The sequence below is a fragment of the Acinonyx jubatus genome, chromosome B3 (assembly GCF_027475565.1).
Source record: "Acinonyx jubatus isolate Ajub_Pintada_27869175 chromosome B3, VMU_Ajub_asm_v1.0, whole genome shotgun sequence".
NCBI lineage: Eukaryota > Metazoa > Chordata > Mammalia > Carnivora > Felidae > Acinonyx > Acinonyx jubatus.
Window position 1 is genome coordinate 143,674,078 of NC_069386.1, and position 21,217 is coordinate 143,695,294.

The window sequence follows — 21,217 nt, forward strand, 5'->3', positions numbered from 1 at the left end:
CCTGTGGGGAATCTATTCGTTGCGGTCTTGATACATAAGTGGAAGTGCCCTGTGGGACTTCTGGGATGTCCCTCATGCCCCTAGGACACGGAGGTGATGGCTGAACTCCAGCAGCCTTTGTGGAGCCACGAGGCTGTGGTCACCGCTAGGGAGTGGGAGCTGAGAGCTAGAGGGACCTGGCTCCCAGTGGCCGTGCAGCCCACCCCGTCTCCCGGCCACCAGCCCCTAAACCTGGTTAGTGGGAGAGAGAAAGGGACAATCAGGCCTCCTCGGGTCTCTGTGGCCGGCAGCAAGCCTGACCGATACCCAAGCCTGTGACTAGAGAGTGCCTCCCCCGGGAGGGGCAGATTTTCTCTGGAGGTGAAAGTTCGCAGGCTCTCACCACACCCCCCCCCCCCCCCCCCCGCTGGCTCACCCAGCTCCAGATGTCTGCGGGGGGTGCAGAGGGAGGTACTCAGGACAAAGAGGAAGTGGCCAGAAGGGGAAGCAGCAGCTACAGAGAGGAGGCAGGTGGGCCGGGGTGGAGGCCGCCGGAACCCGCTCGCCCTCACAGAGCTGGGGGCCCGCAGTCTGCTGCTGGAGCAGGATGAACGCCAAGGCAGGAGCCCCAGGGGTAAGTGCCAGCCGCGCCACGGCCGGGCGGGAGAGCCAGGCGGAGGGCCCTGGAAGCAGGCTGCCAGCAGCCCTGGGCCCTGGGGTCTCCAGGCCCCCCCCCTTCCCCCTCCGGCCTGTGCAGCCGGGAGAAGCAGGGCCTCGGGGCGTCCCGGCCAGTGGACGGCAGGCCCTCTCCCCTGCCTGGGCCAGGCAGCCTCATCCCAGGCTCTGTGCCCTGCAGGGCAGGAAGTCCACGCCTCCAGCCATGACCTCTGACACCTGCAGGGTCCCAGGGCTGCCTGCCGCGGAGCCGGGGGTGCTTGGAGCTGCCCCGCAGGGTCTCCCCGCCCCCTGTGCTAGCGGGTCACCCTCTGCCCAGCCCTGGACGTGAGGTCGCCAGTGCTGCAGTGGCCCAGGGCCGCCCTGCGTGGCCGGCCTCCCAGTGTTGTTCCCAGTGGCCGAGAGGAGATGATGTGCTCTGGGCATCAGTGGCCGGGGCGGGGGGTGGGGCGGTGACTGCGACAGCTCCAAGTCCCGGATGGGGGCCCTAGGGCTCTGAGCTGCCCTCTGCCTGGGACACCTGGGGGACAGGCCCTTTTCCGTGTGGGGCATCCGGGGAGGGTGTGCAGGGATGTCCCTGGTGCCGCCTTGGCCCCGTCCCCAGCCCGGACTTCACACCGACTGCCTCTCCTGAGAGTGAAGGCCTGGTCGTGGACCCGGATCCCCCAGGTTGGGGGGGGGGCGGTAGGGGCAGCCCCTGAGCTCAGCTCGGCCAGGTGGAGGGGGCACCTCGACGCCCCGAGCTCCCCTCCGGGGGACTCTGGCAGGCCGTGGTGTCGGACCTCCGTGGCTCTGCCTGAGGCCCTGTTCTGGCTTCTGGGGGTCCCCACCGCCCCCTCACGTTCCGGCTCAGGGCAGACACGCCTCGTGTGGCCGACCGCTCCCCACACTGAGGCAGGCCAGGGTACCCCGTGGGGGGCGGCCTTAGAGCGAACCCCAGGCTGGCGTCGGAGGCCGAGCCAGGTTCCTCTGGTCCCACCCACAGAGCCCGCGTGGCCACTTAACGGTCTGTAAGGGGGTCCCGGCTGAAAGCAGAAGTGACTCCGGGACTCGGCACACATGTGGCTGAAAGAAGGAACCGAGATTCAGACACCGACACCCCGAGAGGGAAACTGAGAGGGGAAAACAGCCCGAGGGCCAGGTCCCAGGCGCAGACGCACACACGCACGCACACGCACACACGCCTGCTCTTCAGCCTCTGCACAGAGGCCACCACCTGAAGGCCAGGCCGCCCAGGGGGAGGGCAGTGGGGCGCCGCCTTGCGCAGGAGGGGGGAGGCCTCTGTGGGGGCCCCAGCTGCCCGGGCACCGCGGGGCCATTCCAGGCGGGGCTGGAGCTCCCGGTGACGCCACGGCCCATGGGACGGAGGCCAGTGCGGTGGCACTGGGGGCCCAGGGGAGGGGGCCCTGAAGCCCAGCTGAGCCCCGGGCCAGACCAGCAGGGGGCTCTGCACCTGCGCGCCTCCCTGTCTCCGGGGGGCCTGGGGGACAGCATGGGGTCACAGAGTGCGCCCCAGGCCCCTGACCCCCGGCACAGTGGGCTTGGGCCCTGCTCACTGCCACGCTCGCCAACCCCTTGCCTGTTGGGCCCCACCCCGCCGCAGGCCTGGTCCTCTCGGGGGGCCCCGTCAGCCCAGGCCATCTGGGGACCCCACAGTGATGCCCTTCTCCCCTTCAGGTTCCGGGAGCGCTGGCTGTGCTGTGGCTCGGTGCCATGACCCTGGTCTACCTCCTGTGGCAAGGGCACCTGTCCCCCACCTGGGGCCAGCTGCACCCCGAGGAAGGGCCCACCGGGCCCTGGGGCCACGGCTCCAGCCCGGCCCAGGAGCCCCTGCCAGGGGGGGCCCGGCAGCAGCAGCAGGACTCCTGCCGGTGAGTGGGCTTCTCGGCTCCCCACCCTGCCCCCCCGCCCCCGCCCCCTGCCCCGGGGTGGCGCCCCTGCTCCCACCTGCCCACGCTTCCTGCGCAGCCCAGCCCGCACACTCGCCACCTCCGGTCCAGCCCTTCCCCGGGGCCATCTTGGGCCGCCTCCAAGGGCCTCCGCACCGGTAGGCGGCCCAGACCCAAAGCCCTGCTCAGGCCCACAGCCCTCCAGCGGCTCAGGTGTGCCCCGCCCAGTCTGGTGGCACCCCCTGCACGCACCCTCCGCCTGGGCGGGGCCCCACGTTGGCAGCGGCCCCTCCGGCGCGGCCGGCCGGCGGGGACGCAGGTAGACGGAGGGGACGCTGGCCCCTGTGCCCCTCCTGCAGGCTTGTCCTTGTGGAAAGCATCCCGCAGGACCTGCCCTCCGCGGCCGGCAGCCCGTCTGCCCAGCCCCTCGCCCAGGCCTGGTCGCAGCTGCTGGATGCCGCCCAGGAGAGCATCCACGTGGCCTCCTTCTACTGGTCCCTCACGGGGCCTGACATCGGGGTCAATGACTCGTCTTCCCGGCCGGTACGACCGGGGCCCGGCCCGCCCCCTCCGGGCATGTGTCTCTGGCTCTGAGCCGTGGGAGTGCAAGGCGGGCTCCTGGGGAAAGGTCTGGGTCCCTCCGGCTCGGCGGGGGTCACCCTCACGGCCGGCCTGGCCCCGCAGGGAGAGGCCCTTCTGAGCAAGCTGCAGCAGCGGCTGGCCAGGAACGTCTCCCTGGCCGTGGCCACCAGCAGCCCGTCGCTGGCCAGGAAGTCCACTGACCTGCGGGTGCTGGCAGCCCAAGGTAGGCGGCCGCCCGGCCTGGGCCTCTGCGCCCAGGGACAAGGGGAGAGGCCGGGAAAGGCCGCCCCTGCTCCCCTCGGTCGCCAGGAGGGCGGGCGGCCAGGGCCGGGGGGTCATTTTCCACGGGGCGGAGCGCGGGGTGAGGGTGGGGCTCGGGCGGGCAGCTCAGCCAGGGAGCAAGCGGCCGTGGGCGCAATCCGTGCCAACCTGGGCTCCGGACTTGGGCTGCCCGGAGGGATCCCGGGCCGGTCAACGCCTCCATTTCCCCACCTGTAAAGTGGGGGCGCTGATGGCATCGGCTGAGGACCGATGTGAGGGTCCACACGTCGACCCGACGTACAGGGCTGAGAGCCAGCCTCGCCACAGCGCCCCGAACTCTCGGCCAGGTGCCCAGGTGCGGTACGTGCCCCTGCGGAAGCTCACCGGCGGCGTCTTACATTCCAAATTCTGGGTCGTGGACGCACGGCACGTCTACTTGGGCAGTGCCAACATGGACTGGCGCTCCCTGACACAGGTGGGTCCGGAGCCCAGCGCGGGGAGACCACCCGGAGCTTGTCCGCCGCCCACACTCCCGGGGGCTCGGCCTGACGTCCCCTGCAGCTCATCATCAAGCGGGGCCCCGCGGGGAGTCGCCAGAGCCGGGTCGGTAGGCAGGGGCCTCGGCGGCCGCTGACTCACACTGGGCGACACCACGGCGCCCCGGGGAAGGCCGTGCCAGTCACTTACACGGACACCTGCGGACCACGTCGAAACCCAGTGCAAGGACGGGGGCGGCAAGGACAGCTGTGTCTGTGGCCGGACCGTGACACGAAGAACGATTTTACGCATTTCCTGGTTTTTTTGCGAGACGCGTGTGTCGCTCTGATTACTAGAACCCAGTGCGCGAGAAGAGCTGGGAGCCCTGGGCACCCCCACCTCATCGCCTTCCCCGAGCACGCTGTCCGTCGTGGCTCCTGCGGGTGACGCTGCCTGGACCCGCTGCCAGTGGGGGGGGGGGGGGGGGGCGGGGGGGAGTGGCTGCGCTCTGCCTGGGGGGGGCCACACGCGCGCACATGCGCACCTCGGGCCGCCTCCCGCAGCCGCTGCCCTGTCCCTGCAGGTGAAGGAGCTCGGCGTCATCATCTACAACTGCAGCCGCCTGGCCCGGGACCTGGAGAAGACCTTCCAGACCTACTGGGTGCTGGGGGCGCCGAAGGCCGTCCTCCCCAGAGCCTGGCCTCGGAACCTCTCGTCCCACATCAACCGCTTCCAGCCCCTCCGGGACCGCTTTGAGGGGGTGCCCACCACTGCCTACTTCTCGGTGAGAGGGGCTGAGGAGCCGGCCAGACCCCCAGGGAGGTCTGGGGCAGGTCCTCGGGGCACCGGTCTGGGGGGCCGGGCAGGGGAGGGACCCAGCTGCAGGGGAGGATGCCAGTCATCACCGTCCATGGGAGACAGACAGCCTGGGAGGTGGCAGGGTGCCCTGGGGTCCTGGGAGGGGGGGCTCCAAGCACACTGCTGGGTGGGCTCGAGGGGCCTCGGCTTGGGACCAGGGAGGGTGGGGGAGGAGGAGACCCAGCATGGAGCCCCGGAAGGCCTGCACGGGTTGGGGGGGCGGGGCCCTGTTCCAGGAAGTCGGGCCGACCTGGCCCCGGGTGGGCGGGGGGAGGCCTGCCGGCTTCCAGGCTCTCTCGCCAAGACTGGGGGCCGCCCCGAGTCTCCCCCCCTCTCCAGGCAGCACCTCTCGGTTTCCTCCAGGTTCCCAAACGCTGGGGCGGGGCGGGGGGTGGGGCGCACGCTAGGGTCACAGGTCCAGAAAGCGCGCGGCTCGGGGTCGGCCGGCCGTGCCCTCAGGGACCCCCTCCCCGAACAGGCATCGCCTCCTCCGCTCTGCCCGCACGGCCGCACCGGGGACCTGGAGGCGCTGCTGGCGGTGATGGGGGGCGCCCAGGAGTTCATCTACGCCTCGGTGATGGAGTACTTCCCCACCACACGCTTCAGCCGCCCCGCCAGGTGGGTCCGGGTGGGAGCCCGGCGGCCCTGCAGGGTGGAGGCCCCTCCGCTGCCGTTCCCCGTCCCGCGGGGGCCCCTGCCCGCCCGCGGCTGGCAGGCAGGGACCCCGCCGGCCCAAGACCCCGACCCTGCCTCCCCCAGGTACTGGCCGGTGCTGGACACCGCGCTGCGGACAGCGGCCTTCAACAGGGGCGTGCGCGTGCGTCTGCTGGTCAGCTGCTGGCTGCACACAGACCCCAGGATGTTCCCCGGCCTGCGGTCCCTGCAGGCTCTCAGCGACCCCGAGGCCGGCGTCTCCGTGGACGTGGTGGGCACCCACTCCCTGTGCGGGACGGGACGCGGGGGGCGGGGCGGCCCCGCCCCTTCCTGACCCGCCCCCTCTCCGTTCCCCAAAGAAAGTCTTCATTGTGCCTGTGAGGAACCACTCTAACATCCCGTTCAGCAGGGTGAACCACAGCAAGTTCATGGTCACAGAGAAGGTGGCCTACATAGGTGAGCAGCGAGGGCGGTGGGCGGTGGGCTCGGGCCCGGGCGTCCCCGGGCCCTCGAGCCTTTCCGGGTGCCAACTGTACGGGACGCGGGGGCCACATAAACCCACAGAAGGGGGCCGTGGCCCTCGAGCGTGGCCGGGCCGGGGTGCCGAAGGCGACACTGCCCTTCTGTCCAGCGGGGGCCCCTCAGGGCCGAGGGCTAGGGTGCCCGGCGGGGCTCCGAGGACCAGGCGGCCAGCCCCGCTGCGACCCGGCCCCACGGGCAGGTGGTGAGTCCTGAGCACAGGGTTGTCAGAGCCCTGAGTCCCACCCGTCCCAGGAGGTTGTGGGTGGAGCCTCACACACACGAGGGGCCCTTGCCCCGCCCCCAGCCGCACCTGAGGGGACGCCAGCAGCTGTGCACACCTGTCCCCGAAGCTGTGGCTGAGCCACACGCCTGGGCCAGGCGGCAGAGTCCCTGTGCGAGCCCGGTCGTCAGGGACTCTTCCCCACCCCACCCCCCACAGGCACCTCCAACTGGTCGGAAGATTACTTCAGCAGCACCTCAGGGGCAGGCCTGGTGGTCAGCCAGAGGGCCTCCCGCGCTCGGCCGGGGGTGCCCACCGTGCAGGAGCAGTTACGGCACCTGTTCGAACGGGACTGGGATTCCCCCTACGCCGTGGGCCTCGATGGACAAGCCCAGGGTCAGGACTGTGCTTGGCAGGGTTGAGGTCCAGCCACACCTGATTCCCCGGCCCCATGGCTCCCGGTGGCCTGTCCCCACCCTCACAAGCCCCGCTCAGGGCCAGGACTTCCCAACTCCTGGCAGGTGCAAACTGTTTGCCAGCCCTCAGCTCTCTGAACCATCCCCTCTTAAACCTCACCTCCTGCAGAGAGCCCTTCGGGATGCTCCCCCCTGATCTGAGAGCCACAGTCCCCACCCACAAGGGGGGTTGCTTCAGAGGCCCCCTGCACCTCCCTGCCTCTCTGTGTGAGTCCCACATGGGCTGCACCCCCTCCCGCTGGCCCCAGGTCGGAGTTCAGCACCCCCGACCCTGTGAGGGTCCACACGGCTGCCGGGTGAAGCTGCTGTCTGCCCGTGTGCCATGAGAGCCGCTGACTCTCGCTGCTGTCCGGTCCCTGCCCACAGGAACCAGGGGACAGGGCAGAGGCAGGTGCTGGGACAGGGGGACCCAGGACTGTGAGGGCGGGTCTCGGAGAGGCGAGGTGGGCGCCTGGGCCTGTGGGGTGGTCCTGGTGCGTAGGGGGTCCAGGACTCCGGGCAGCGTCCAGAGAACCTGGTTTTGAGCAGGGGGCGGGGGCAGGGTGGGGACCTGGATACACGCGGGCTGGAGCCCCCTGTCCTGGGAGCTGCTGTGCAGAGGCGGAGGCCGACACTGCAGAGGCAGGGTCTGAATCCTGTCGGACACCTCCCTCGGCTCCCAGCCTCCTGCTGGACCAGAGGCCTGTCTCCGGGCACCCTGGCCTCCGTCACCTCCTGGCTTCTGGCCAAGGCTTTGGAGCCCACCTGGCCCGTGGAGACCCTGTGGCTGCCCTAGGCTGGCGCTTGGGGCTGGCTCAGTGGTCCAAGGGACACTGGACGCTGAGGGACCTAAGGGAGTGGATAGCAGATCCTCCTCTCCCCACATCTTGGGGCTCCTCCTCCCTGCCTCGCCTGGTCCCCTCTGCCCCGGAGAGAGCCAGATGGGCTGGGGTGGGGCACCTTACGCATCCGCGTCCTCGTCGGTGAAGAGGGTCCCTCAACCCAGCCCGCCTCCCCGCCCAGCCCTGCACGGGTCCGGAGGGGGTGCCTGGGGGCCACGTGGCCCTGCAAGGCGTCCAGGGCCTCTGGGAGCTGGTCTGCGTGTGGGCCGCACTTGACCCAGCCAAGCCCCAGCGGCTGCCCAGCCTCCCACCCCGGGCTCACGTGCCGCACGGCAGCTCCCCTCGGGAGCAGACACCATCCGAGACCCGCTCTGCTCTCCACGGCTGCTGGTGTGGGTTTGCCCTCTGCTTCCTGTGTGTCTCAGAGCGCGTGGCCTGTCCCCAGGCTCTGTGCCCCAGGCCACGCTGGGATGACGGGTCCAGTGGCCCGGTGGCCATCAGCCAGCGGAAGTGGTGGCCACACCTCGGTGGCAGGCTTGAAGGCCTGCTCCAAAGCAGACCCCACGGGAGACCCAGCTTGACGAGCCTCAAGAGACGCCCCGGGGGGCCTTGATGCGGCTGCTTCTGGGGGGGGGGGTGGACACACTCTAAAATGGCCCCCATGCCCCCACCTCCTGGAACCCACACTCCCGTGTGATCCCCTCCGCTTGGGGGTGCGGAACCCCTGCCTTCGCCTGTAGCCAATAGAACGTGCGGCGGTGACCGTGCGACGCAAGCTTGTGCCGGCGTCTGGCTGGGAGTCTGTTCCTTGCGGGCGTGAAGAAGCAAACCGCGAGGCCGGGGCGGCAGGGCGCTGACAGTGCCCCGGGCACACGGAGCTGCCCCACTGAACGGTGCCAGCCACGAGAGCCCAGCCCCGGCTCGCAGCCTGTGGGGCCCTGAGCGGAGGACCCAGCTGAGCTGTGCTCGGACCCCCGACCCACAGGGAGGGACCGGGAGGTCTTAAATGCACATTGTCTTCAGCGGCCAGTCTGTGGGAGCACGGGGACGCGGCCTGGGTGGGTCCACGCAGCATCGAGGCCCCGTCGGGAGACTCTGCGGCCCCTCCCGCCTCCGGCGCCAGGGCCCCGGGGCCTCGGGTCTTGACCCCAGCTTCGGGGGAGGCGAGAACCCCGTGGAGTCAGGCAGACCCCTGCGTGCGGGGTCCCCAGGAGGGCCGCACACACCGTGTCTGCAGGACGGATGGGAGAGGGAGGCTGCCGGCGCCTGGACGGTGGGCTGGCCTCACTGGACTTTTGGGACAAAGACCCCACCGACCTCCTTCTCCGTCCTCATTCATGAACTGCCCAGAGGCCTCGTGCCCACTTGCCAGAGCATTTCACATCCCCTGACTTGGGTGGCTCGCCCAGCCCGCCACAGGGAAAGGCCCGTGTGTGCGGGGGCGAGGGGGAGCGCCCCAGCCCCGCTCCTCCCTGCCAGGGCAGCACCGCGTGGGGGGCTCCCAGCCCAGCTCTTCGCTGCTGCACCCTCCCCTCAGCCCGAGAGCAGCCCTTCCCCTCAGGGGGCGAGGTGGCGGGTCTCCGGGAGCCAGCAGGGGCAAGGAGGGAGGGGAGAGCGGGCGGGTGCCCTGGGCCCAGGACGAGCGCCGCGGGCAGCGGAGGGGGGTGGAGAGCTGACACAGGGGTGGGGGACCCTGGAGCCTCACTCTGCTGCCCCCCCATGTGTTCCCCGTGGCTGCTGGGAAGGAGGTGAAGGAAGGCCTCCCAGACGGCCTGTCACAGCCAACTGCCCTGCTCTGTCCCTGTCCTTCCCGCCGAGCAGTGGCAGCGTGGCCACACTGAGCTCCCGGCCTGCGCCTCCTTCCTTTCGGTCTCTCACAGCCGCTGACTCGAGAAGGATCTGACGGACACGCGGGTAAGCGAAGGTCTGCTCTAAGATCCCCCCGAACTCTCTCCCACGGCAACTCGGCCCAGACTGGTTCTGGGCGTGCGTGGGGAGCGCGAGCGGAACACAAGACCTCGCAGCCAGTGCTGTGGGTGCATCCTGTCCTTTATTGCCCATCTGGGGACAGCCAGGGAGCTTCCGCCGGAGGCCTGGTAGCAGCGTGTGCGCGAAGGGGCTCGGGGACCGCACGGGGCCGTGCAGGCACGGACGGGTGCCCCCTCGGCTGGCTCACCCGCCCGCAGCCACCTCCCTCTGCCGGTGTGCGTGTGTCGCGTGTCGTCCCCAAGCTCGCCTGGGTGAGGCCGGGAGTGAGCTCGTGACAGGCAAGCAGGCGGGGGGGTGGGGGGGGGCTTCCTGGAAGGCGCCAGACTCCACCTGAGACGGGTCAGGACCAGACAGGGGCCACAGGACAGCGAAACTACTTCTACACCCTCCGCGGCCCCGCTACCCCGGGGGTCCCCACAGGGCTCCCGCCCCGGAGGGCCACGTCCGTCCGGGCACCGCCGCCCTGCGCCTCAGTCCCGTGGGCCGCGGGACGGGAGCCCCGTGCGCGGCGGGGCCTCTGCGTCGGGATTTCGTTTGGGCGCCCGTCCTCCGGGGAAGGGTCTCCCCTGCCCGGCCCTCATTCGCTGCCGGGCCTGGGCTCCGGGGCCCGGCTGGCGGCTCCGTCCCCCTCCAGCAGGATCAGCTCGGTTCTCGCCGCGGAGGCCACCATCGCCCCGGAGCCCGCGGACTCCGCCGACCCCCCCTCTTCCTGCTCCTCGGGGGAGAAGCTCTCTCGGGCGTCAAAGAAGGTGCCTGCCTCTTCCTGGAGGTGCTGCTCGGCCGGACCCGCCTCCGCCTCCGCGCTCTTGCTTTTCTTGATGGGAGACGAGGAGAAGCCCAACCTGGGCAATCGAAACCAGCCCGCTCTCTCCTGCGGGTGCGGCGGCCGCGCCTCGGGCTGCGTCTGGACCGGAGCGCGTCTCGGGGCTTCGGCCTGGGGGTCAGTGCTGGCCTCCGCGACAGAGGAAGAAAACCCGATGCTGGGGAGCCAAAACCGGAACAGGCCGGAGGACCTTTTACCTTCTGCTTTCACTCTGGGGGCCCCGTCCTCCTCTGCCAGGGCAGCCTCCACCTCCCGGCCCTCTTCTGGCGGGAACTCGAGAATTTCCGCGGGCTCCTCGTCAGAACAGCTGCCTGCAGGCCCATGGCCAGAATGGAGGTCAGAAGAGCAGGATGGCATTCCCGGCACGTCTCCATCGGGAGAGAGAATTTCAAAGGGCTCTCCGGTGTCAGGCTGCGGGTCTCCAGAAACAGGTCCTGCTCCTGGGGCTGGCTGGTGAAGGCGCCCTCTTGGCCCAGGGTCCGCAGTCACCGCGTGTGCCTGCGACCGAGCGGTGGGCTCAGGGACCCTCCCCTTTAGTAAGGAGAACCCGTAGGAAGGCGTTTGGGCCTCTGACGCAGGGACCTCTGACTCCCGCACGATCCGGGCAGGAAGAGCCTGGGGCTCCGAGAGCTCCGTGTACATGGCTGTCACCGTGCTTTGTACGGTGACCTGCCTGCTCTCGGCCTCCGCGCTCTGAATGTGCACCCTGACCTTACAGATGGGGGCGGCTTCTGAGGAGACGGCCTCGGGCGCCTTCAGGACGCCGGCGTCCCGGGCGCCGGGGCTTTGCCCGAGCAGGGCAGTGTCAGGATGGCTCTGTGGGGACGGCAGCTCTCTGACACGGGGCACGAAAACGTCAGCCTCCGCGCTGGGGGCTGGGAAGCTGAACCTCGGAACCTTTAACTTGGGGAACTGGACAGTGAGCACAGAGTCCTCCCAGACTTGACCCACGTTGACCACGGAAACCTGGGACGGCACGTCGGTACTGGAGGCCCTCAGTCTGAGGGGGCCTTCGGGCTGGGGAGGCGGCTCCTCAGGGCCCCCGGCCGGGCCCTGCGCTGCTGCTGTCCCAGCAAGGGGGTGCTGGCCTGCTTCTCCTGGAGGCCCGTGGGGCTCTGCGAGTGTCCCGCACACCCGGAGGGGCAGGGAGCCTGCGCCTGGCCGGACCCTGACCTCGGGAGTGGACGTGCCGGCAGCAGGGGCCTGAAGGTCTAGATTCCTCTGCGGAACGTCCGTGTGAGAAGCTTCGATGCCAGTGGCGCCCATGTCGGCACCGGCCTCCAGGGGCCGCGGGCACTTAGTCGTCTCCTCCTCAGACTCAGGAACAGGGACACCCTGACTCCGGACTGTGGTCGGTGCCTGTCCCTCCCCTGGCGCACTGGTGGCAGGCGCGGGCCCCTGAGCCCCCAGCCCTGCAGACCCAGGCCTCTCCTTGGAGGGGCGCCTGAAGCTGGGCAGACGCAGCGCGGGCATTCTAAACCAGCTCTCCCTGGGGCCGGCCGGGGTGACTCCCGCTGGCGCCTCCCGCGCTGGGCTCCCCTCCGTGGGGGAGGCAGCATCTGGGGTTGTCCGGGACGGCTGCAGGGGGACCTCTGTTGAGGGGGCCATCACCTCCCCACAAAGCTGGCTTTGCGAGCTGTCCCCGAGACCGTGCTCTCTGCTGCTGTCTCCAAGGGACGGGCCACGGGTGGACAGGCTCGCCTCCGGTGGGGCCTCGGCGGGTCTGAGTGCATCTTCGACGAAGCCGGCACCGGGAGCGTGGGCCTGTGTGGGGTGGAGGGTCACGTCCGCTCCTTCTGGGGGCCCAGCTGCTGCACCTGCACCCCCGCCCCCGCCACTTCCGCCAGCCCCTCCTGTGGAAGCCGTCATTGTGGGAGGTGAGACCTTCAGTAGGGCGAGGGTGGGTGCTCTGACCACCCCCTTCTCTCCCTCCTGCCCAAGACTCACATCCTCACCTGCTGCTGCTGGTGGCAGGGAAACCCCCGGTGGCGGGGCGGCTCCAGGGGCTGCTTTGGACTCCGCCCCCTTTTTGGGGGACCAGCGGAAAGAGGGAAGCTTGACTCTTGGTGCTCTCACAGGACCACCCCTCCCCTCAGGCTCCGCGTCTCCAGCTGGGGCTTCCCCTCCAGCCACTGCTGATGTCCCCGTGGTGCCCACATGTCCCTCTGCCACCGTGGACACAGAGACTCCTGCAGACGGCAACTGACTGCCTGGCAAGGGGAACCCCGTGGCTTCCCTGGCCGAGGAGTGCGGTCCCCACTCAGGGAGGGGAGGGGACAGGGCGGGGACACCCTCTGCGGCTCCGGGCTCCACCATGCCAGCTGCTGATTGGGGGGATGACAGTTGGAACTTCGGTCGATGAAATTTAGGAAAAGTCACGCGGCCATAAGATTCAGGAAATACGGTGTGCACTGGGCCACTGTGGCTGTCAGGCCGGGACAGCAGAATATTCTCGCTGGATGGGGAGTCCACGGCACCGGCCACGCTGGGCAACTGAGACTCCGCCTGGGACCCAGACAGGCCTACACAGGGCAGCTCGGGGGAGGCGGGGTCACGGGGGATGGTCACCTGGTACTTTGTAAGTGTGACGGCCTCACCCGGAATGAGGCTAGAGGAATCCTCACGGGGACCACTGAGCCAGCCGGGCCGGGACTCCGGCAGGGACGTTTCAGAAGTACTGGACAGCCCCGGGGAACCGCCATGCGCAGACTCGCTCGGAGGCGAACGCATGGCAACATCTCCTCCAAAAGCTAAGAACACTTTAGGAGTTTTCCCAGGTGGAGAAAAGACTTTGGGGAGTTTAAAATGGGATTTTTTGCCTTTGCTTCGACTTCCATCTTTCCCAATTGAGAGACCTACGTCACCTTTGACTGTGACGGCATCCTCATCACGAGCACGTACGACTGGATGCATGGGGCCAGAAGAAGGACTGAGGTCAACATCTTTGGCAATTCCCTCAAAAGGTGGAGAGACCAGAGAGGACTTACTACTGGGGTGACCAGAAGAAGAAATGTTGATTTTAGGAACCTTCAACTTGCTTCCTTTAGAAAACAGTTCCAGGTTCCGAGAGGACATATCCACATCTGACTTAGTCCTGGGAGACCGGGCGTCCACGTCCACGCTGGGCAGGGTCACATCCATGTCGGGGGCGCCCAACTCCCCTCCGGCGGTCTTCACGTCCAACTTAGGGCCCTGGATGTCCACCTGGGGCGCCTTAAAGTCCACTTTGGGCATCTTCATGCTGGGCATGTGCACCTTGGGCACGTGCCCTTTGAGTCCGGCTCCTGCCGAGGGTTCCTGGGGCTCTCCCTCGGGCATTTCGATCTCCGGGAGCTTGTCGGCTACGATGGCAGTCTTGACCTCTAGGTCGGCAGATGGCAGCTCAACGGTCACATCCCTGGACTTGACCTCAGCTTCCATGGAGGGCAGGGACACTTCCGCCTGGATCATGGGCAGGGACACGTCCACCGCAGCCTCCAAGAACTTGCTTGGCGCTGAGGCACCGAAGGACGGGATCTTGAACTTGGGCATTTTGAACTGACTGTCTCTAGTGGTCACCTCCTTGTCTCCCAGGGTAACGTCACCCTCCAACTTGGTGGTGGGTGCCTGGACGTCCACCTCTGCGCTGGGCAGAGTCAAATCCACATCGGGCGCGCTCTCCTCCCCTTTGGGGCCCTTCAGATCCACGTTGGGTCCCTTGATGTCCAACTTGGGCCCCTTGATGTCCACCTGGGGCGCCTTAAAGTCCACTTTGGGCATCTTCATCCTGGGCATGTGCACCTTGGGCAGGTGCCCTTTGACTCCGGCTCCTGCCGAGGGTTCCTGGAGCTCCCCTTCAGGGATTTGGCCTTCTGGAAGCTTCAGGCCCACCATGGCAGTCTTGACCTCTAGGTCGGCAGATGGCAGCTCAACGGTCACATCACTGGACTTGACCTCAGCTTCCATGGAGGGCAGGGACGCTTCCGCCTGGGTCCTGGGCACGGAAACGTCCACCGCGGCCTCCAAGGACTTGCTTGGCGCTGAGGCACCGAAGGAAGGCATCTTGAACTTGGGCATTTTGAATTTGCTGTCTCTAGTGGCCACCTCCTTGTCTCCCAGGGTAACGTCACCCTCCAACTTGGCGGTGGGTCCCTGGACGTCCATCTGCACAATGGGCAGGGTCACTTCCACGTCAGGGGCGCTCACCTCCCCTTTGGGGCCCTTCAGGTCCACCTTGGGTCCTTTGATGTCCACCTTGGGCGCCTTGATGTCCACCTGGGGCGCCTTAAAGTCCACTTTGGGCATCTTCATGCTGGCCATGTGCACCTTGGGCAGGTGCCCTTTGATTCCGGCTCCCGCCGAGGGTTCCTGGAGCTCCCCTTCAGGGATTTGGCCTTCTGGAAGCTTCATGCCCACCATGGCAGTCTTGACCTCTAGGTCGGCAGATGGCAGCTCAACGGTCACATCACTGGTCTTGACCTCAGCTTCCATGGAGGGCAGGGACGCTTCCGCCTGGATCTTGGGCAGGGACACGTCCACCGCGGCCTCCAAGGACTTGCTTGGCGCCGAGGCACCGAAGGATGGCATCTTGAACTTGGGCATTTTGAACTTGCTGTCTCTAGCGGTCACCTCCTTGTCTCCCAGGGTAATGTCACCCTCCAACTTGGCCGTGGGTGCCTGGACGTCCACGTCTGCGCTGGGCAGTGTCACATCCACGTCGGGCGCACTCACCTCCCCTTTTGGGCCCTTCAGGTCCACCTTGGGCCCTTTGATGTCCACCTGGGGGGCCTTCATGTCGAACTTGGGCCCCTTGATGTCCACTTGGGGTGCCTTAAAGTCCACTTTGGGCATCTTCATGCTGGGCATGTGCACCTTGGGCAGGTGCCCTTTGACTCCGGCTCCTGCCGAGGGTTCCTGGAGCTCCCCTTCAGGGATTTGGCCTTCTGGAAGCTTCATGCCCACCATGGCAGTCTTGACCTCTAGGTCGGCAGATGGCAGCTCAACGGTCACATCCCTGGTCTTGACCTCAGCTTCCATGGAGGGCAGGGACGCTTCCGCCTGGATCTTGGGCAGGGACACGTCCACCGCGGCCTCCAAGGACTTGCTTGGCGCCGAGGCACCGAAGGATGGCATCTTGAACTTGGGCATTTTGAACTTGCTGTCTCTAGCAGTCACCTCCTTGTCTCCCAGGGTAACGTCAGCCTCCAACTTGGTGGTGGGTGCCTGGACATCCATCTCCACACTGGGCAGGGTCACATCCACGTCAGGGGCGCTCACCTCCCCTTTGGGTCCTTTGATGTCCACCTTGGGCCCCTTGATCTCCACCTGGGGGGCTTTGATGTCCACTTTGGGCATCTTGATGCTGGGCATGTGCACCTTGGGCAGGTGCCCTTTGAACCCGGTTCCTGCTGAGGGCTCCTGGAGCTCTCCCTCGGGCACCTGAACATCAGGGAGCTTCTGGCCCACCGTGGAAGTCTTGAGTTCTAGGTCAGCAGATGGCAGCTCAACGGTCACATCACTGGTCTTGACCTCAGCTTCCATGGAAGGCAGGGACACTTCCGCCTGGATCTTGGGCACGGAAACGTCCACCGCGGCCTCCAAGGACTTGCTTGGCGCTGAGGCACCGAAGGAAGGCATCTTGAACTTGGGCATTTTGAATTTGCTGTCTCTAGTGGCCACCTCCTTGTCTCCCAGGGTAACGTCACCCTCCAACTTGGCGGTGGGTCCCTGGACGTCCATCTGCACAATGGGCAGGGTCACTTCCACGTCAGGGGCGCTCACCTCCCCTTTGGGGCCCTTCAGGTCCACCTTGGGTCCTTTGATGTCCACCTTGGGCGCCTTGATGTCCACCTGGGGCGCCTTAAAGTCCACTTTGGGCATCTTCATGCTGGCCATGTGCACCTTGGGCAGGTGCCCTTTGATTCCGGCTCCCGCCGAGGGTTCCTGGAGCTCCCCTTCAGGGATTTGGCCTTCTGGAAGCTTCATGCCCACCATGGCAGTCTTGACCTCTAGGTCGGCAGATGGCAGCTCAACGGTCACATCCCTGGTCTTGACCTCAGCTTCCATGGAGGGCAGGGACGCTTCCGCCTGGATCTTGGGCAGGGACACGTCCACCGCGGCCTCCAAGGACTTGCTTGGCGCCGAGGCACCGAAGGATGGCATCTTGAACTTGGGCATTTTGAACTTGCTGTCTCTAGCAGTCACCTCCTTGTCTCCCAGGGTAACGTCAGCCTCCAACTTGGTGGTGGGTGCCTGGACATCCATCTCCACACTGGGCAGGGTCACATCCACGTCAGGGGCGCTCACCTCCCCTTTGGGTCCTTTGATGTCCACCTTGGGCCCCTTGATCTCCACCTGGGGGGCTTTGATGTCCACTTTGGGCATCTTGATGCTGGGCATATGCACCTTGGGCAGGTGCCCTTTGAACCCGGTTCCTGCTGAGGGCTCCTGGAGCTCTCCCTCGGGCACCTGAACATCAGGGAGCTTCTGGCCCACCGTGGAAGTCTTGAGTTCTAGGTCAGCAGATGGCAGCTCAACGGTCACATCACTGGTCTTGACCTCAGCTTCCATGGAAGGCAGGGACACTTCCGCCTGGATCTTGGGCACGGAAACGTCCACCGCGGCCTCCAAGGACTTGCTTGGCGCTGAGGCACCGAAGGAAGGCATCTTGAACTTGGGCATTTTGAATTTGCTGTCTCTAGTGGCCACCTCCTTGTCTCCCAGGGTAACGTCACCCTCCAACTTGGCGGTGGGTCCCTGGACGTCCATCTGCACAATGGGCAGGGTCACTTCCACGTCAGGGGCGCTCACCTCCCCTTTGGGGCCCTTCAGGTCCACCTTGGGTCCTTTGATGTCCACCTTGGGCGCCTTGATGTCCACCTGGGGCGCCTTAAAGTCCACTTTGGGCATCTTCATGCTGGCCATGTGCACCTTGGGCAGGTGCCCTTTGATTCCGGCTCCCGCCGAGGGTTCCTGGAGCTCCCCTTCAGGGATTTGGCCTTCTGGAAGCTTCATGCCCACCATGGCAGTCTTGACCTCTAGGTCGGCAGATGGCAGCTCAACGGTCACATCACTGGTCTTGACCTCAGCTTCCATGGAGGGCAGGGACGCTTCCGCCTGGATCTTGGGCAGGGACACGTCCACCGCGGCCTCCAAGGACTTGCTTGGCGCCGAGGCACCGAAGGATGGCATCTTGAACTTGGGCATTTTGAACTTGCTGTCTCTAGCGGTCACCTCCTTGTCTCCCAGGGTAATGTCACCCTCCAACTTGGCCGTGGGTGCCTGGACGTCCACGTCTGCGCTGGGCAGTGTCACATCCACGTCGGGCGCACTCACCTCCCCTTTTGGGCCCTTCAGGTCCACCTTGGGCCCTTTGATGTCCACCTGGGGGGCCTTCATGTCGAACTTGGGCCCCTTGATGTCCACTTGGGGTGCCTTAAAGTCCACTTTGGGCATCTTCATGCTGGGCATGTGCACCTTGGGCAGGTGCCCTTTGACTCCGGCTCCTGCCGAGGGTTCCTGGAGCTCCCCTTCAGGGATTTGGCCTTCTGGAAGCTTCATGCCCACCATGGCAGTCTTGACCTCTAGGTCGGCAGATGCCAGCTCAACGATCACATCCCTGGTCTTGACCTCAGCTTCCATGGAGGGCAGGGACGCTTCCGCCTGGATCTTGGGCAGGGACACATCCACCGCGGCCTCCAAGGACTTGCTTGGCGCCGAGGCACCGAAGGATGGCATCTTGAACTTGGGCATTTTGAACTTGCTGTCTCTAGCAGTCACCTCCTTGTCTCCCAGGGTAACGTCAGCCTCCAACTTGGTGGTGGGTGCCTGGACATCCATCTCCACACTGGGCAGGGTCACATCCACGTCAGGGGCGCTCACCTCCCCTTTGGGTCCTTTGATGTCCACCTTGGGCCCCTTGATCTCCACCTGGGGGGCTTTGATGTCCACTTTGGGCATCTTGATGCTGGGCATGTGCACCTTGGGCAGGTGCCCTTTGAACCCGGTTCCTGCTGAGGGCTCCTGGAGCTCTCCCTCGGGCACCTGAACATCAGGGAGCTTCTGGCCCACCGTGGAAGTCTTGAGTTCTAGGTCAGCAGATGGCAGCTCAACGGTCACATCACTGGTCTTGACCTCAGCTTCCATGGAAGGCAGGGACACTTCCGCCTGGATCTTGGGCACGGAAACGTCCACCGCGGCCTCCAAGGACTTGCTTGGCGCTGAGGCACCGAAGGAAGGCATCTTGAACTTGGGCATTTTGAATTTGCTGTCTCTAGTGGCCACCTCCTTGTCTCCCAGGGTAACGTCACCCTCCAACTTGGCGGTGGGTCCCTGGACGTCCATCTGCACAATGGGCAGGGTCACTTCCACGTCAGGGGCGCTCACCTCCCCTTTGGGGCCCTTCAGGTCCACCTTGGGTCCTTTGATGTCCACCTTGGGCGCCTTGATGTCCACCTGGGGCGCCTTAAAGTCCACTTTGGGCATCTTCATGCTGGCCATGTGCACCTTGGGCAGGTGCCCTTTGATTCCGGCTCCCGCCGAGGGTTCCTGGAGCTCCCCTTCAGGGATTTGGCCTTCTGGAAGCTTCATGCCCACCATGGCAGTCTTGACCTCTAGGTCGGCAGATGGCAGCTCAACGGTCACATCCCTGGTCTTGACCTCAGCTTCCATGGAGGGCAGGGACGCTTCCGCCTGGATCTTGGGCAGGGACACGTCCACCGCGGCCTCCAAGGACTTGCTTGGCGCCGAGGCACCGAAGGATGGCATCTTGAACTTGGGCATTTTGAACTTGCTGTCTCTAGCAGTCACCTCCTTGTCTCCCAGGGTAACGTCAGCCTCCAACTTGGTGGTGGGTGCCTGGACATCCATCTCCACACTGGGCAGGGTCACATCCACGTCAGGGGCGCTCACCTCCCCTTTGGGTCCTTTGATGTCCACCTTGGGCCCCTTGATCTCCACCTGGGGGGCTTTGATGTCCACTTTGGGCATCTTGATGCTGGGCATATGCACCTTGGGCAGGTGCCCTTTGAACCCGGTTCCTGCTGAGGGCTCCTGGAGCTCTCCCTCGGGCACCTGAACATCAGGGAGCTTCTGGCCCACCGTGGAAGTCTTGAGTTCTAGGTCAGCAGATGGCAGCTCAACGGTCACATCACTGGTCTTGACCTCAGCTTCCATGGAAGGCAGGGACACTTCCGCCTGGATCTTGGGCACGGAAACGTCCACCGCGGCCTCCAAGGACTTGCTTGGCGCTGAGGCACCGAAGGAAGGCATCTTGAACTTGGGCATTTTGAATTTGCTGTCTCTAGTGGCCACCTCCTTGTCTCCCAGGGTAACGTCACCCTCCAACTTGGCGGTGGGTCCCTGGACGTCCATCTGCACAATGGGCAGGGTCACTTCCACGTCAGGGGCGCTCACCTCCCCTTTGGGGCCCTTCAGGTCCACCTTGGGTCCTTTGATGTCCACCTTGGGCGCCTTGATGTCCACCTGGGGCGCCTTAAAGTCCACTTTGGGCATCTTCATGCTGGCCATGTGCACCTTGGGCAGGTGCCCTTTGATTCCGGCTCCCGCCGAGGGTTCCTGGAGCTCCCCTTCAGGGATTTGGCCTTCTGGAAGCTTCATGCCCACCATGGCAGTCTTGACCTCTAGGTCGGCAGATGGCAGCTCAACGGTCACATCACTGGTCTTGACCTCAGCTTCCATGGAGGGCAGGGACGCTTCCGCCTGGATCTTGGGCAGGGACACGTCCACCGCGGCCTCCAAGGACTTGCTTGGCGCCGAGGCACCGAAGGATGGCATCTTGAACTTGGGCATTTTGAACTTGCTGTCTCTAGCGGTCACCTCCTTGTCTCCCAGGGTAATGTCACCCTCCAACTTGGCCGTGGGTGCCTGGACGTCCACGTCTGCGCTGGGCAGTGTCACATCCACGTCGGGCGCACTCACCTCCCCTTTTGGGCCCTTCAGGTCCACCTTGGGCCCTTTGATGTCCACCTGGGGGGCCTTCATGTCGAACTTGGGCCCCTTGATGTCCACTTGGGGTGCCTTAAAGTCCACTTTGGGCATCTTCATGCTGGGCATGTGCACCTTGGGCAGGTGCCCTTTGACTCCGGCTCCTGCCGAAGGTTCCTGGAGCTCCCCTTCAGGGATTTGGCCTTCTGGAAGCTTCATGCCCACCATGGCAGTCTTGACCTCTAGGTCGGCAGATGCCAGCTCAACGGTCACATCCCTGGTCTTGACCTCAGCTTCCATGGAGGGCAGGGACGCTTCCGCCTGGATCTTGGGCAGGGACACATCCACCGCGGCCTCCAAGGACTTGCTTGGCGCCGAGGCACCGAAGGATGGCATCTTGAACTTGGGCATTTTGAACTTGCTGTCTCTAGCAGTCACCTCCTTGTCTCCCAGGGTAACGTCAGCCTCCAACTTGGTGGTGGGTGCCTGGACATCCATCTCCACACTGGGCAGGGTCACATCCACGTCAGGGGCGCTCACCTCCCCTTTGGGTCCTTTGATGTCCACCTTGGGCCCCTTGATCTCCACCTGGGGGGCTTTGATGTCCACTTTGGGCATCTTGATGCTGGGCATGTGCACCTTGGGCAGGTGCCCTTTGAACCCGGTTCCTGCTGAGGGCTCCTGGAGCTCTCCCTCGGGCACCTGAACATCAGGGAGCTTCTGGCCCACCGTGGAAGTCTTGAGTTCTAGGTCAGCAGATGGCAGCTCAACGGTCACATCACTGGTCTTGACCTCAGCTTCCATGGAAGGCAGGGACACTTCCGCCTGGATCTTGGGCACGGAAACGTCCACCGCGGCCTCCAAGGACTTGCTTGGCGCTGAGGCACCGAAGGAAGGCATCTTGAACTTGGGCATTTTGAATTTGCTGTCTCTAGTGGCCACCTCCTTGTCTCCCAGGGTAACGTCACCCTCCAACTTGGCGGTGGGTCCCTGGACGTCCATCTGCACAATGGGCAGGGTCACTTCCACGTCAGGGCGCTCACCTCCCCTTTGGGGCCCTTCAGGTC

General features: G+C 65.8%; 2 protein-coding genes across 2 annotated transcripts in view; one reads left to right on the forward strand and one right to left on the reverse strand.

Annotated features, from left to right (window-relative positions):
• Positions 1-400: 400 nt before the first annotated feature.
• On the forward strand, positions 401-9,780 carry PLD4 (phospholipase D family member 4). The gene is made up of 10 exons (XM_027066777.2): positions 401-613; positions 2,332-2,525; positions 2,903-3,086; positions 3,228-3,348; positions 3,734-3,861; positions 4,447-4,647; positions 5,200-5,339; positions 5,481-5,646; positions 5,735-5,831; positions 6,337-9,780. Exons 1-10 carry the CDS (start codon positions 587-589, stop codon positions 6,537-6,539), a joined length of 1,461 nt encoding a protein of 486 aa, XP_026922578.1. The 5' UTR covers positions 401-586; the 3' UTR covers positions 6,540-9,780.
• The window catches only part of AHNAK2 (AHNAK nucleoprotein 2), a 30,255-nt gene continuing 18,483 nt past the window's right edge, over positions 9,446-21,217 (reverse strand). The window contains exon 8 of the mRNA XM_053225114.1: positions 9,446-21,188. Within this exon, the coding sequence (XP_053081089.1) occupies positions 9,981-21,188 (11,208 nt within the window). The 3' untranslated portion in view covers positions 9,446-9,980. The remainder of the gene's footprint in view (positions 21,189-21,217) is intronic.

Coding starts and splice junctions, on each gene's coding strand:
- PLD4 (XM_027066777.2), top strand. CDS start 587: ATGAACGCCAAGGCAGGAGCCCCAGGG. Junction 3,349..3,733: donor GCGGGTGCTGGCAGCCCAAG/GTAGGCGGCCGC, acceptor ACTCTCGGCCAG/GTGCCCAGGTGCGGTACGTG. Junction 5,647..5,734: donor CCGGCGTCTCCGTGGACGTG/GTGGGCACCCAC, acceptor CGTTCCCCAAAG/AAAGTCTTCATTGTGCCTGT.